Here is a 17,228-nt window from a genome sequence, read left to right as displayed (position 1 = left end):
CCCATTGGCCTCATACCAATTGGGTTCATAGTTTGGCACTTATGGCCTAATTTAGGTACTGCCTTTAATACACAACCTGCACAAAGCACATACACTTCCAATTTGATATTCCTTCTCCTCCTCATTACTTCAATATTCAATCAATAACACTTCCATATATATATTGTACACAATTCCAGCAAAAATTTTTTTGGGCAGAATATTCAAGTGCTCAATGCACACAATTCACCATTAAGTTCAACACTCACTTCCACCAAAATTCAACATATCTCAATATCAATATTACACATACACTTCAACATAATCATACTTCAATGTCACTTACACTTGCTGCCCACAATTTAACATTAGCATATTTCATTAATAACTACATGTTCACACACAAATTCATGCTATTAGGGGCTGCCAAACATGGCAGTTTGCTCAAGGCATCAAGGTTCCATTTCACACCCTTAATTCAAATACTACATGCACATACTTAGATACAAACTTACTACAACTTTCATTTGAATTAATCAACCTTCATTTCCATTCATTAGAAGTAAAAATAACTCAAGCTCAACAAAGGTTCATGGCTGCCAAAAATGGACAAGTCCATTTCTCACTATTTCTTTCATTTCTCTTCACCAAAATACTCACCTCAACCTAAACACAAGGTTTACTAAAGCAAGGGAGAGGTTTTGGACACTTACCACTTTTGAAGCTTATCAAAACTTCACCAAATCTTGCTTTTCTTGTTACCAATATCTTCCCCAAGGTGAGTATGCAAGTTTTAATGAAGGAAAGAAGTGAAAAGGATGGCTAGAACATGCTTGCATGGAGGTAGAGCAAGGTGCGGCAATGGAGTTCTTCCATGGTGGAAATTCGGCTGGTTTGTGGAAGGTTGAAGATGAAGTGGTTTCTGCCCACTAATGGCTTAGATAAATGTCTCAAGGCTTGAGTTAGTGGAGCACTAACTCTAAATTAATTGTTTAATTAGTTAAACTTTCATTATTTGCACTTTTAGCTCAATTCTTTCACTATTTACCTAATGTATCACCATTTAATTTTTCATGACATTTATAAAGTGTAATATCATTTATTTTTAATGGAGATTGAGGTCAAAAGGCAACACTAGGTGTTAAATGACCAAAAACCCCACTTCGGGTTATATTCCTGATTTTTCGGTAACACCGATTTTTGTCTGTTTCTCGATTTTTTATTTTTTTTTATACTAATTTACTAATTTTTTTTTGATATTTCTAGTGTCAATTACATTTCAATAAACCTTTATTTATGTCTCAAAATTAGATTCAGAGGGTTCCCCGCGGTCCTGGGGTCGGCAACGGCCTTTCCAGTGCGGTCACCCATCGCTGCGGTGCCGGCTCATTTAACTTAGCTTCATTTTCTCTCTTTCATTTTTTTTTATTTTTCTTGTATTTTCTTTTTATTTATTTCATCATTATATGTCTATTTACCATCACCGAAGTGTAGTTCTAGACATCTTAACTTGCCTGGACTGTTATTTGACCACTGAAGCAACAGAACGTACAGAATACGTACAGTGGGGATGTTACAATATCTACTCAATTCTAGAAATTCTGTAGCATATTCATCTACAGACCTGCCATTCTGCCTTAAGGCCTCAAAGGCCCACTGCTTTTGATCTCTGAAACTTTCTGGTATGAACCGGTTGATAAACAGTTCCACAAACTGGGTCCATGACAAACCTTCCATCCAAGATAATATGTAGTCATTCATCCACTGTCTAGGTATAGGCCCCATCACATACTGCATACACTCTATAAGTCTCCTATCAGTCAAATGTAACTCCGTCCCTGCCTGTCTGTAGGAATCCAAAAACCGATAAGTATCATCTGACACATCATAAGTACCTGGAACCAACTTATTGAAATTTATTATTTGTTTGTAAGGTTCCTCTCTTGGTGTGGTGGACTACTACTGTTGGGGAAGGCGGACCATATACTGTGCCATCATATCATTAGTTCTCTATAAACCAGCCAGAGTAGTTGCCATTGGGTCCATGGGACCTTGTGCCATAAAAGACTAATCCTGAACTAGTGGCAGCTACTCTTCTACTTGAGCAGCTCTAGGCCTCCTACCTCGCCTCCTCGGGGCAAGCACCTCATCCTGTGCTGACACCTCGTTAGGCACATCTGGTTCTGGTGCAGTGGCAGCTCTCCTACTTTTACATATTTTCCTGAAATTCAGCAGCATTAGCCCACAAAATTTCAAAATAGCATGTTACACAGCTCTATAGAATCATATTTACACACAACTATGTAAAGCAGAAACTAGAAGCAAAGATGACAATGCAAGACGAATGTGGACCCTATTTTCCGCATGTGACTCCTAGTAGACTCTTCCCAACACTTTAGACAATTTCTCCCTATGAATCTGGAGCCTAAGCTCTGATACCACATTTGTCACGACCCAACCTATGGGCTGGACTGGCACTAGGACCTGGGCCAGCCTAAAGCCCTCAAGGCCTGTAGTAAGCCTAACTATTCATCAACCCAACTCTAAGGCCCATTTCGGCCCAATTTCAAGAATTCAACCGGACAGAGTCCGGCCATAAAATGGACCTTTCAACGGGGAGTTTTTGACTCACCCGACCTGTGAACACAATATATAATCAATTGAGGAGCTCAGCTCACCCTCCACATACTCAAATGTCATAAAAATAAATGGGAGCTCAGCTCCCTCATCCAGTCCAACATACATGCATATATAGGTCCAACATGGTAATTATATTACAGACCCAAATCAAATGAATATTTCTAACACATGCCGAAATTCTAAAAGTTAACAGAATTATACAAACATGAATAGAAGACCTGCGAAGGAGAAAAGTAGGTTAACCACAACAATAATCCTCCTGTAGCCTAAAAAATATTGAACAGGAGTGAGCGTTCGACTCAAAGAGTAAAATATCAATTTTAACCATAATCTCTATAACTATCTAAAGCTAATGCACCCTGTAGAGTGAAATGCCACATCGTCAATATTTTCACATCATAACAGCAAAAAGGTAATTTGGAGTACTCACACACCCGATAATGTCAAACCATAAATATATGGGAGCCGATCCCCTATACAGCCCTCTTAATCCAACCTCTGCCAGCGAAGAACTCAAGTTGGACTTTCGCTTAATAAACCAATACGGGGTCCCAGCGAAGAACTCAAGCCGTGTCTACCCCGAAGGACCGGGTCCCAGCGAAGACCTCAAGCCGTGTCTACCCGTTCTGTCCATATCCAACACTATACCACATGCACGCCAACGCACGCACACTGCTCCAAATTACTACAAACACATCCATGGCACTTTAACAGTTGTGAATGCAACATAAAACGTGCCTAGAGTTTAACTACATAGATATATATACATAAAAGTGATGCATGGGCATGGTTGAACATATAATAATATTGAAATTACAATTAAAATTAATATTTTACTCACAGACTTAATCGCAGTCACTGTGGTGGCTGGGCGGAGGAGAAAGGCTGCCTCGGCTCACCTGACAATTTTATTACAATTATTTAGTATATTTGACTCAACACAAACTAAGAAAAAGACTAAAGATGTCCTAAGTCGTGCCGAAAATCTGGCAGAGTCTCCCTTATACCTAGGACCTACCCAACCTGCAAAAGGGCTTAAAACGCACTTCTATATCCACAAACCATACACCCACAACTCAATCACATCACACAGCCCCTCCTGGGCCCATCCAAACAATCATCAATCACAATATGTAAAATTACTGTTTAGTCCTCATAATTTAACCCTTTTGCAAAAACTACCCAAATGAGTTCTAAAAATTCTAAATCTTTGTCCCGTGGTCCTTAGCATCATTACTAAGCTAATGCAAAAGGAATTATAATTTTCTGAGCTACCACGAATATTTTATGAATTTTTAATCCAATTCAAGCACTAGAAAATTAAGAAAAAGTAAGGTTCGGGTTTACCTATGCCAATTCTAACTCCGGGGACGCGCTTGGGACATCTGACAATGGTGGAGTAGCCAAAATCTTGACCCAATTCTGAGACTTTTTCGGTAGCCTATCTGTCTGGCCGGAAATTCATAAACCTGGGCAACCGTCGAATTTTCGCGAATTGAAGGTACCTACACGAAGCCCACAATACGGGGGTTAGTATATAATTTTTACGAAATTTTTTGAGCTCATTTAATGCTCAGAAAAATACTATGAAGTTTCGTAGGACCCACCGAAAAACGGTGTTGAAAAATTTTAAAATTTATATTACCGCGAAGCTCTCGACGAGTGTAAAGCTCTGGTACTCTCGGTTTTCTCATGGGGTTCACGGTTTGCGAGAAATCTAGCCCAAAAATCGAAATGGGTTAAAATTTCTCGGGCAAAATTGGACAAACCACTCGATGGATTTTGGTGTTCTTGGTGTCTATGGAAAGCTCTCGAAGTGTAGATGGTGTTTGACACAAGACCCGGCCCAATCGGTGGCCGGATTTTGGCTGGGAAGCCGAAACGAAGCGCTACGCGTCGCGTGACTTCGCGTGCGTTTTCCTGGTGTTCCAGGAGGCGACCGACGATGGGGGAAGGCTGGGGCGGTGCGCCGGCGAGATGGGGAGGGCTGGGTGGCGACGACGCGACATGGGGAGGAGGGAGGAGAGAGAAAACGGGAGGGGAAGGAGGGACGTCGGGCGCGCCCGAGGGAGAAGGAAGAAGAAAAAGAAAAGGCCGGTCCGATTCGACTGATCAGATCCGGTCCGATTCGATTTGATCGGTCCGATTCAAGATACAAAATTTTAAATTTTTACTTTGCCTTGAGATAAAAAAAGAGGTCCAAAAATTTCGAAAAAATTCTAGAAAACTCAGAAAAATTCATAGAATCCAAATATATTTTTTAGTTTTGCCACGTGGTCTTTAAATTAATTTTTAAAAATCATCAAAGTTTTATATTTTCAAAAAATTGAATCCGATTTCTAAAATTCAAAAAATTTCAAATAATTTTTTAAAATTTAAATTAAATAAAATATTAATATTTATCTACAAAATAATAAATTAAAAAATTAGGGGCGTTACAATTTTATACACTCTACTGTATTTAAGAATTTTCTATCTTAAAATTTTAATCTAGATGGAAAAATTCAAATTCAAGATATCTCAACTTTATATATTTTAAAGGTGAATGAAAATTAATTAAAATATCTCGAATTATCACTATTTTAATCTGATCAGATATATATAAATATTAATCAATAATTTTTCTAAAGATATATAGAAATTATATTTTTTTTTACTAAGGACAAAGAAAGAAAAAGAAAATCTTAGGCAATACGTACCAACTTGTGAAGAAAGTAATCTTTTAGCTTTTCTAAGCTCAATAGCGAAAGTTATAACTTCTAACTTCCAGGAAAAATACTCCTTTGACTAAAGTTCAACGCAATTGAGTGATTTCAGCCATGCATCTGCATATTTTTAGTTTTTGTAGCTTTATTTTATTTTTTTTTTTTTGCATAGTACATAATTTTACTACATAAATTTACTTTTAAAATTAATTTAAAAATTGTTATACCTCTAAATTTTTATTTTAACTTATTAAACTCTTATAATTTTTTATTTTTATAAGTTTTAATGACTAAAAGATATTTAAATTTATATATATATATATATATATATATTCAGTTTAAGTTAAAACTTTAATTTTATAGATTTGATTTTAATTTTTTTGATATTTTTCACAACTTTAGCAATTAAATTATTTAATCGAAACAAATAATGAAATTGATAACATTGCACATTGATGAAGATAAAATATTTATATTTTGTTAATGGACGAATTATTAAAAAAAAAGTTATGAATTAAAAAATTCAAAATTCAATCTGAAGTGGGTATTCAGCAATAAATCGACTCTAGGTTGATGAGCTAGTCTCATATATAACCCATTTTTGCCGAGCTTAACAATGAGTAAGGGTATCGGTTGGATCGCTTAATCAAGGAACAACTTGAATGAAGTTAGTTCGGTCAAGTAGAGTTCAACGTTACCTGTCACCCCACAAATTTTCACTCCCGTAGAGGTCCAATTTTTTTCGCAAGGTGGCCTACAGAGGGAGGTTCAGTGGGCGTAAGTCCTTGCGGGGCAAAGGGGATGGTACGCATTGTGTGGCAGGCAATGCGGGCGGAAAATGAGGTTTTTCGGCTAAACAGGCTCATCGGGTGAGCTGGGGAGCAATTTGGCAAGTGCTGGTGGAAATGAGGTTCAAGCTGCCAGGCCGGGCCCAAAATGAGGTTCGTGGCGTCTTTGGAGGCCTCACCGGCGCTGCGGGCTTGGCTGGGAGCTCCGCAGCCAAAACGAGGTTCATAGGCCGAGCGCCGCACGAAGGCCGCAGGCGCGAGGCTGCGAGGGACGACTCCAAACAAGGTTCGGCGCGCAGCGCGGCGCAGCGGCGCGCGAGACCGGCGAGGTTCTCTGGCGAGGCGCGCTGAGCGCGAAGACGCGGCCGCGGACGAAACGAGGTTCACCCACGAAGCTTCCGAAGCGCTGGAGAGCGCTAAGCGTCCGGGCTCGCGGAAGCGTCAGGCGCGGAAGCGCTGGGCGCAGACGGGCCCGTAGGCAGGCCAAAACGAGGTTCACTGCAGGAAATTTCCAGAACAGCCCAGAATCGCCCAGAAACGCCAGAATTGGGCAGAAATCCAGATTTTGGCCCAAAATGGTCTAGAAACTGCCCAGAACGTGCCCAGCCACTGCAGCAAGCTTTTTGGGGTATTTTTATGGGAAAAGTGCTAGAAGCTTCCTCCACTAGCACCAGAATTTTCCCAAGGCAAAATCTCAACCCTCCATCCAAAATTGGTGATCCCAAGGCACATCTTAGCCATCCAATTGGAGGAGCAATTTCAGCCACAAGTTTGGGCAGCCACCACACTATAAATAGGGGGTCTTGGCACACATTTGGGACATCCATCAAGACATCAACCAAGCATCCAAGCTTCCTACAAACACTTGTGCATTATATATGAACACGTCCAAAATATGTGCGTTTAAGGGAAGCCAAGACGTGTGGAAAAAGCGCATAGCAATGGACCGATTGACCAATGAGTGAATGAAAGAGGAAACGAGTGAGAGTGTAGTTTCTTATGCTTCTTCCTAAAGCACAAAAATTAACTATCTTTTTTCCTTTTTTATAAAACAAAAACTCACCATCTTGCATTCCAAGCTGATTCACGAATTGGATAACAATTTTAAGGTTGCCAATGACGCGATTCTGTCACTTCAGCAACTTATAATAAGTATATAATTAATTTGTACAACTTCTGTAATAATGCATTTGTTTGGGATTAAAATAATAATAAAAATAATATTTAATCTGAATTTAAATATAAAAGTTGAATTAGAGTCAAATATCTTTAATTTTTAAAATTTATCACTAACCCTCACGCGGTGATTTTGCTGACATGATTGCTTAAATAAAATAAAAAAAATTAAAAAGATTACTTAGGTCTGAATCTTAAAAAAGTTGGGCCCTTAAACCAAAAAGGATGAATTGCAGGATAACCACCCTTCGACTTGTCATTATTCTTTTCCTTTTGCTGACCAAGATAGAAATTAGACCATGCTCAAATTTAAACAGGTCCTTCAAAATTTTCTTGATGGGTTGCCGGAGATTGCAGGAGCTGGTTGGACTGGATAGGAGAAAACTAGGATGCTCATTCATCATTTACCAGAATTACTGGGGAGAGGATCATTTTTCCTGGAAACTAAAATTTTATGATGATTTAATTAAAATATATATATTTTTAATTCTCATAATTAAAAATCTAATAGGTAAAGAATTTGATTCTTTTAAACTTAAAAAAAAAAATCATTTAAAAAAAAATCAGACAAAAAATAATAATTTCTTTAAAATAAATTATTTGTAAAAAATAACGATTATACTGAATTTTTATTTTTTTTAAATGATTCTATTTATATTAAAAAGAATTGAATTCTCTTCTTTTCAAATATGAAAACTGGTTAAAAAATAAATTAAATTAATTTCTTAATAAATTCTAACTTTTAAATAAGAAAAAATATAATTGTGTGAAAATTAAATTAATTATTTTCTGATAAACAATTTTTTTCAAACCAGGCCATTAGATATCAATTCCTCTTAACATCCATTCATCTCAAGGCCTCGAAATGCTAATAAAATACACTAAGACGGGATTTTGTGCATATTCATATATTTGTATCAAAGATCACCATCTTTTCCATAGATGATGAATCAATAATCGCACGCAAATCAGTTCCAGAATTTCTATATAATTAGTGGGCCTATCGATTATAATTGCAATTCTTAAAACTGATTCATATGCAACATTTAGGAAAAAAAATTAACAAATTGTTAACCTGCTTTAAATCTAAGCATAGCCAAGTTTAAAACTAATAAAATCTAATCTCAATTGTGCGCATAACAGTTCTTGCAAACAAGTCACATAGCCTTAAAGAGAGTAAAACGGGGGTGGTTTGGGAAACAAACACCAAGTAGGCTTCATCTTTTTAGCTGAAGCACTGCATTCCACATTTTTTTTTTCATCACTCTTTGCTTCTTGAACTTGGGGCATGGCTTTCTATGATGCATGCACGATCGAAGCTTGTTCTTAGGAACTCTGTCCATGTTACACAGACTCATAAAACAGGTAGCAGAGGAAGCACTCGGCCAAATCTAAAGGACGATTATCAGTAGCAACAATCGATGCAATCTCTACCAGGAGATTTAACCCTCCAGACCTTCAAAATCACCCAACATTCTTCTTTTTCTTCTTCTTCTTGGAGGATTGTAAATGTAAGTACTCAAACAATAATTTGAAATCAAAAACCAAAGAAAGCAGGGAAGAAAAAAGATGATAAATGAGCGAAAGAGAAAGAAAACAGAGAAAAAAGTAGGGTTAAAATACAGAAATCATAAGGATTCTAATTATAACGGTTATGCTTCCAGAGAGTCGGTGAGCCGATTGGCGCAAACTTCAATTGGCGCCCAATCTTCCTATAATGAGTTTTTTTTTTTTCCTTTTTATCAATTTTTTTTTTACCAATTTATCATTCGATTTCTCCTTTGCTATTCATGTCATGTTAATTTTTATACATAATTCTTTTTTTTTTTTTAATTATTGAGCGATTGAATTGAATTGAATTGAAAATAATGATGAGATGAAATGCCATGGAAATATTTTTTATCTGTATCCCTGTAGGAATTAAGATGAAAAGGAAAAAATTGGTGTAATATTTGAATAATAAATATATATTTCAAAAATAAAAATTTAAATTTTCCCCATATTCATTAAACTCAATATTAAAAGATATAAATATTTTTTAAACCATACAAATAAGAGAGAAGAAAACTGAAATGCTGATCATATTAAGTACACAAATAAAAATGTGTAGGCAATGGAATAAACATTTGCTTTAATTCTTTGTGCTTCTTTGGGTTAGAAGGTTGAGTTGCACTACAACGCTTAAAGGAGAAAACTAGGAAGCTTAATTGCTACCTAACAACTAGAAAGCGAAAGAATCAACTCAGCTATCAACCTCTTACCGTCCATTCATTCCAAGGCCTTCAAATGCTGACATAATACAGTACACGGGAATTGTGTATATGAAAATTTCTGGTACAGAGAGAGCAAAACAAAGCACATTGGGGCTGCTACCTCCTAAACATGCCTGAATTTTGAAGTGTTCGGCTATACCCAGCAATGACAGCTGAGCTTTTAACTTGTTCCCATATCTTTGCAGAATTTTTCAGCCAGTCACGTTCTGAGACAGCCCTTGCAAAGGAAGGACAGTTCATGGATAAAACCTGAAGAAACAATAAACTAAAAGTTTACATTCTCATCATACAGTTTGGAACATGAGAGTGAGTATTTAAATCTTCCATCTTATTCCACGAACATGCTAATCACATAGGGAAAAAAAAGTACACATGCTTGATTCTTAAAGATACAGACCTCATCTCGCAGTTTCCATAGTGCAGAGTTGTAACTTTCATGCTGGGCCCTTGGCAAGTCATCTTTGTTTTTAGATGGGATTAAAAATAAATTCAGTGGCATAGCATGAAAATCATTAATAGTACTAGAAGCCGTGGAAGAAAAGAAATTTTCCTTTCTCATGTTTCCCCATCTCCCTCTGATGAATGAAGAGGAGCTGAAATATTGTGCAAGTGCCTTCCTCATTTGCACTAAGTTGAGTGGGGTAACATTTTGATCTTGCAATCTGAAAAAAAGAATCATATGAGTGCTACTCAACTCTAATCATCACTATGCTCAACAATATATGGCAAACTTCAAAACCCTAAATGAGACACAGTGAGTCTTTTTTTAAAAAAAAAACAAAAAAGATGCAGTGAGCAAGCAAGAGCACATCATATCTTTGGTTAACTCAGTAGTAGGATAAATTTTAGGCCATGCACCAACAAGTCTGTAATAAATGCCAAAAAATTGAATTGAATCTTTATTGTTTGAATTGAATCTTTATGTTTTATTATCTTTCAAAAACTATATTGAATGCAAGTGCTATTTGATTGAGAGTATAACAATCCTTGAATGTATTTGGTGAAATATTAAGTCTACTGAAATTATTCACTGGTGGTAACAGCTCAACCTTCTCTTCCGACTCCATCTTCAAAAACACAGCAGCCCAAGCACATTAACGTGCATCGATAATTATATGCCAATAAGATTCCAGAATTTCTATATATCAAATTCAAACAATGTTGTAATCCACCATAGGAACAAAAACAAATGGCCTTTTATAATCCAGTGCAAGCAAGGAAAGATGAAATTGCCACTATAAGTTTGGGGTAGAAGTAGAACGAAACACACACATTTACAGAAAATGTATCATGTGCATTGTGATGACCATATGGGTGATGTTGGCCAAGTTTAGGTCTACTAAAATCAAGAAATGTATCTTCAAAAAAGCAAGGCCGACAGAATGACATACATTGAACAACTTGAGAACCAATACCATATCATGAGAAATGCCCCAATTCGGAGAGGAAAAAGCTCATTCAATCATGTCTTTCACTATTATATTTCTATAATTCACTTTCAAGGCGTTATACATTACCAAGTAACGGAAATTCTTTAGGATAAATGTGAAATGCAAAATGATTGCTTACTTTGTATGCACAAAGACTGGAGTAGCCATATATTCTTCACCCTCAAAGAGTTTATCTTTATTTTCTCTTTCAGGCCCCCCAGTTGAGCTCTGCAAAAGTGAAGATGGATCAGGTATACCATGTTTCAACAGGTCAACCTGCAAAAAGAAAGAAAAAGCCATGTAAGATATATTATAATATGTCCAATCAGCATGCCCAAAGATGACCAAGTAACAAGGAAATCAATGACCCTAAAAGAAAATGCAGGAGAAGCGACTTGACAATGAATGCATGCATAGATTGCTGGCACAATATGAAACAATAAGAAGTTAATAAGAACAAAGACCAGGCAGGGGCAATACCGTCAACATCAAACGCCACATATTATCATCATGAACTCCATCTGATACCACAAGCAGAATGTGACAAATGGATGCTAGAAGAACGCCAAGCTAAAGAGATTCCTTACGGCATCCCACAAATATATAAATTCATTAGACATTCTATTATTGTCAAATGTACAAATATCAAAATAAAGAAAAAATAGATTCAATGTGAGTAGAAAAAACATGTTTTACATCAGTGTTGAACTTAGATATGCGCTTCCTCTATAGTCACCTGAATAGCCATAAGTTCATGTGCTAATTCAGCAGATAGATTTTCACCACTTAAAACTGAAATTGTTGAAGAACCATCAGGTCTCATCATCTCAGCTAATACAGATGGAGTAAAAACAGGCTGCAGACAATGAAACGGTGTTAAAGGAGAGAAAAGAGAAAGGATCAAGAAATTTATTGGGAATAGGTGGAGAATAAGAAGGAAAAAGACAAAACAGCATATATATCCTCAGTTTGGTGTCAAAACAATGATCATCAATTGCTCACCAATTAATCATCACTTAGGTTTAATGGTACAAATATATGTTTCTATAGGCCTTGCTGTACATATTGCATAATTATTGTATGGAAGATCTATATAAAATGACTTTAAATGGACATTTAACATTCCACATCATAACATCATCTCAGGAAGAAAAATGCATATCAAGATAGAGTAAAACATCTGATGTGGATGCTCTAAAAAAAAAAAAAGGTAATAAGCAAAAACCTGGGTGTCTAGAAGTATAAGCCGCTCAGCAGATATCCTTGGTTCAATGCCTACGCTACAATGTCTTGCCATTGCTCTGTTATCTTCTGACTGTACACTAAATGGTGGCAACATTCCTGCATTCTAGCATAGTATAATTATCTATTGGAAGTGGCAAGCCTTATAACAAGTAATATATGAATTCCAACTAGCAGTGGCAAGCAAGCAAGTAGATGCTACACTAATGGCACACATTTATTCCATGCACACAAATAGTATTTTGGTATCAGTACTAATCCATAAAGGACATCTTATTACCCCTCTTTCTAGACTGCTGTCAGATGAATGGGTAAAGCTGCTCACTAAAACCACTTGAAATTGGTTTAACCCTCAATCTAGGCAGCATATCTAGATAGTTGCATAAAATACATAATATTGCCACATAATTAATCATGAAAATTCACCTTCTAATGAGAATGAAGCTTAATATATGAAATTCTTCTAACTGAAGCAAAATAAATATCTTATGATGTACAAAAAGGTAATACATTCAGGAAAAATTAATAAAATCCAAAGTTAAAATTGTGGAAGAAGATAACTAAAAGAAATAAAAAGATGAGTTTAAGTTAAAAACTCTAATTAAACAAAACAAACCATAAAGAAAATGAACAAGGAAACAGAATTTTATAAATTAATTATCTCCCTCTAAGTTAGTAGGCGATTAAATATTCGAATTACACACCTAAAGCTTGCAAAACTTAAAATATACTCAAGTTACTCATATTAAGCTATATAAAGGACTCACCGGGTGAACCCGCATCAAAACCGTATAGCTCATTCATGATGGTGGACTTGCCAACTCCAGGTGGCCCAATTACCCCTATCACAGTGAAATCTGTATTCTCAGTCAGAAACTGCACAAAATCATAAGCTTTTATCAAACTTCAGCCAGCCCCACTCTTGCTATATCATAACCTTAAGCAACTTAAAATCTCCAGCAAATTGAAAATAAAGCGACTACATATTATGCAGACACAAACGTAACAGGAGACTTACAGGGAGAAAGCGATCAATGTGGAATTCCCAGGAATCAGAGAGGAGATTGAGAGACCCAATTGCAGGCAGACGAGACCGATGTGGCACCGTTTCGTCTTCAGCACCGCCGCGTCCAAATTTACCGACCACAGGTCCAGTGGTAACCAGTCCGGGCTTAGCCAATAGAATTTTAGGAGCCGGAGGGACCGTTGAGGGACTGGAAGAACCGGTGCCACCAGTAGAACCTGCCATTGAATTAGTATTTGAAGTTCGATTTTCAGTTGCTGAAACCTAGTTTCGTTTCCCCCCTTTGCGGCCATGAGCACAGGGGAAACGCTCCGAAGATCTTTTATCTGGCAGGGCAAGCTGGGCTCTGAAATAAAGAAAACCATTCTTTTTCTGGCCCAAAGGCCCCGATATTTAACTCAGTAATTCAATATATGAAAAAAATAATAATAATAATAATAATAATAATAATAACTTGACCAGGTGAGGGGTTCTTCTTCAGGGCCATTAAGCTATGAATGAATGAATGATTTTCATCTCAACATGGCTTGATTCAGACGCCTCGATTCTCTGCTCACGTCAAAAAATATAGTTTAGTAATAGAAATTAACAATGGATATAAGTTGTAAATTTCAAAATTTTATTTTTATTTTTATATTATTTAGCAATGAATGCAAGTCTATTGCTAATTAAATTTTGAGGCAATATACTACTTTTGTAATTGTTCAATTTCTATCTTCTACTCGCTTTCTTAAGCTTTGATATCTTTTATTAGCTCATAATAATCTTTGATTAATGAGGGTTTTTTCAGAGTTAGTTTGAAAACGATTAAATGATTTATTTTTTAGAGGAAATTAGAATCAAATATTATCATTTTGTCTTATTTTTGTTTTTATTTTAAAAAAATAAATCAAAATTTGAGATATCTGTAAATTAATGTTGGTTCAGGATTTAATTTGATGTTGAGTTTATGAAAAAATGTTGCTCAATTAAAAAGATTTCTATAAGATTTTGTTAAATATTAGGTTTACAATTGTAATATTACTGAAGATTTTTATTTTAAATTTCTTTTGAAATTTAATTGAGAATTAATATACATATTTATTTATTTAAATATAATAAAATAGATTTCTAAAATAAATTTATTAAATTAAATTTTTTATTAATAGTAATAAAATAGACAATAGAACAATAGAAAATAATGTTAATTATACTATAAGGATTAGATCTTTAGAAGTAAATGAAACACTTAAGAGAATGAAAGTGGGTAAAGCCTGTAGACCCGATGGAATACCAATTGAAGTGTGGAAGTATTTGGAAGATATAGGAGTGACATAGTTAACTAAATTATTTAATAATATTATAAACTCAAATAAAATGTCTGATAAATGGAGGAGGAGTATTTTAATACCTATTTTTAAAAATAAATGAGACATAAAAAGTTGCTCAAACTATAGGGGAATTAAACTCATAAGCTATACTATGAAGTTGTGGGAGAGAGTTGTAAAACATCGACTACGTCATGATACTTCTATCTCTCTCAATAAATTTAGCTTCATGCCCGGTCGTTCAACTATAAAAGGGATATTTCTCATTAGAAACTTGATGGAGAAATACAGAGACGTGAAGAAAGATCTACACATGATTTTTATTAATTTGAAGAAGGCTTATAATAGTGTTACAAGAGATGTCTTATGGAGTGTGTTAGAACAAAAGAGGGTATCTATTAGGTACATACAAGTGTTGAAATATATGTATGAAGGAGTAACTACTATTGTGCGCACAGTGGGAGGGGACACAAGAGATTTTCTTATCTTAATTGGATTACACCAAGGATCAGCTATAAGCCCTTAACTTTTTACATTAGTTTTAGATGAATTGACGAAACATATACAAGAGAGTATTCCTTGGTGCATGATGTTTGCGGATGATATTATTCTGATAGATGAGACGCGAGAAGGAGTCAATAGAAAGCTAGAGTTTTAGAGAAGTACTCTAGAATCAAAGGGCTTTAAGTTAAGTAAAACGAAGATAGAATACATGTATTGCAAGTTTAGTGAAGACCAAACTGGTGATAGGAAAGGAGTTAGTTTGGATGGAGTGGTACTGTCCCAAAGTAATCACTTTAAATATCTCGGCTCAGTCTTTCAAATAGATGGGGGGGGGTGTGAAGAGGATGTTAGTCATAAGATTAAAGCCGGATGATTGAAGTGGAAACGTGTTACGGGAGTTTTATGTGATCGCAAGATTCTCAATAAGTTGAAAGGAAAATTTTACCGTACAACCATAGGACCAACTATGTTATATGGTAGTGAGTGTTAGGCACTGAAGGAGTCCTATGCGTCTAATATAAGAGTTGCGGATATGAGAATGTTAAGGTGGATAAGTAGTCATACTATACTAGATAAAGTCCGTAATGAGAGTATTAGAGAAAATGTAGGAGTGGTGCCAATTGAGGATAAGTTGAAATAATGGAGATTAAGGTAGTTTGGTCATGTGAAGCGTAGACATACAGAGGCTCCAGTTAGACAAGTATAACACATTAGGTTATAGGATAGAAAGAAAAAAATGGGTAGACATAAATTAACTTGGAGGAGACTAGTACAACATGACCTATAAGTATTATACATTTATGAGGATTTAACCCAAAATCGTTTAGAGTGGAAAAAGCGAATCTATATAGTTGACCTCAAATTTTTGAAATAAAGGCTCAGTTGAGTTAAGTTGAGTTGAGTATTAATAATAATAAACATGTATATTTTTATCATTAATAACAATAATAATTAATATATATATATATTAAATAAAATTATTAATCTTATTATTACCACTAATTACCATACGACTCTATTTTCTTAATACTTAACATAAAAATTTAAATAAAATTAATATATATCTATATTTATGAATTATAATTACAAAAAAATGTAAATCTTTATCATTAATAATAATTAATATGTATATAATTAAATAAAATATATATGGTGTTATTTAACTGGACTTTTTAGTTTACTAGTAAAGTTAAAAGATGGTGTTATCACTCATGGCACGATGAAAGAGAGAGAAATGCTAACTAAATGCTATATAAATCAATAAATATATTTATTTTAATATTAAAATAAATAATATAATATAACAAATTAATAATTATATATATTTTTAATAATAAAATAAATTATATAATATATTTTCTTATTTATCATTTTATATATTATAAGCAATCATCCAACATATTTTTTGTCAAACACTTGCATTTAATAGTTAAATCAATTAGGTTCTAAATTGAAATCAAATTGATTCATTTTGAGATTCGAATTAAAATCAATTTTGAATCATATTAAAAATAGTCAATTTAGTTTCCATCAAAATATATTCCTTTAAAGAAATAAAAATTGAAAAAAAAAATTAGCAGTTAGATTTAATCAACAGCAAACGCCGGTGGTCTGATTTTGATATTCAGAATAACGATTCCAATTTGAAATTAAATCTCAATTAACAATTAGATTTTTTTATATTTACAATTCACTTTTTAAATATGGTTTATATATATATATATACACTAATGGTTATGGTTGTGCATTTTTTTTTTGTATTTATAATTATTTTTTAAATATGATTTATAACTTTTTTTTTTTTTATTACTTATGGTTAGAACTGTGCATGATGATTTCAGACAATCACACCCAACCCAATCAAAGATTTGTATTAATTATAACTAATTGGTTCATTTATTTCAAAATAATTTTTTTAAAAACATGCATTTTATGTCTTTTTACACTCGTTATATATATTTATGATTTAATATTTTTATATAAATTTTTTTATTAAATTTGTGTATAATATAATATTATTATAATATATTAATTATTATTATTATGGTAATATAATATTTTTTATTTTTTATGATATGTATATTGTGTGTGCACTTATAATTTTTAAATTATATTAATAAAAAAGAAAATATATCAATAAAAATAAAAAATTATACAAGT

General features: G+C 34.4%; 1 protein-coding gene across 1 annotated transcript; it reads right to left on the bottom strand.

Annotated features, from left to right (window-relative positions):
• Nucleotides 1-9,347: 9,347 nt before the first annotated feature.
• On the bottom strand, nucleotides 9,348-13,573 carry LOC110660841 (uncharacterized). Its single transcript, XM_021819275.2, has 8 exons — nucleotides 13,252-13,573; nucleotides 13,001-13,109; nucleotides 12,217-12,332; nucleotides 11,728-11,847; nucleotides 11,472-11,561; nucleotides 11,131-11,267; nucleotides 9,959-10,223; nucleotides 9,348-9,810 (listed from the first exon to the last, which is right to left on the bottom strand). Exons 1-8 carry the CDS (start codon nucleotides 13,480-13,482, stop codon nucleotides 9,658-9,660), a joined length of 1,221 nt encoding a protein of 406 aa, XP_021674967.2. The 5' UTR covers nucleotides 13,483-13,573; the 3' UTR covers nucleotides 9,348-9,657.
• Between the last annotated feature and the right edge of the window lie 3,655 nt (nucleotides 13,574-17,228).

This window comes from Hevea brasiliensis, chromosome 3 (assembly GCF_030052815.1).
Source record: "Hevea brasiliensis isolate MT/VB/25A 57/8 chromosome 3, ASM3005281v1, whole genome shotgun sequence".
Classification (NCBI taxonomy): Eukaryota; Viridiplantae; Streptophyta; class Magnoliopsida; order Malpighiales; family Euphorbiaceae; genus Hevea; species Hevea brasiliensis.
The sequence above is the reverse complement of the archived record's forward strand: the minus strand, read 5'-3'. Positions and strand labels throughout refer to the sequence as shown.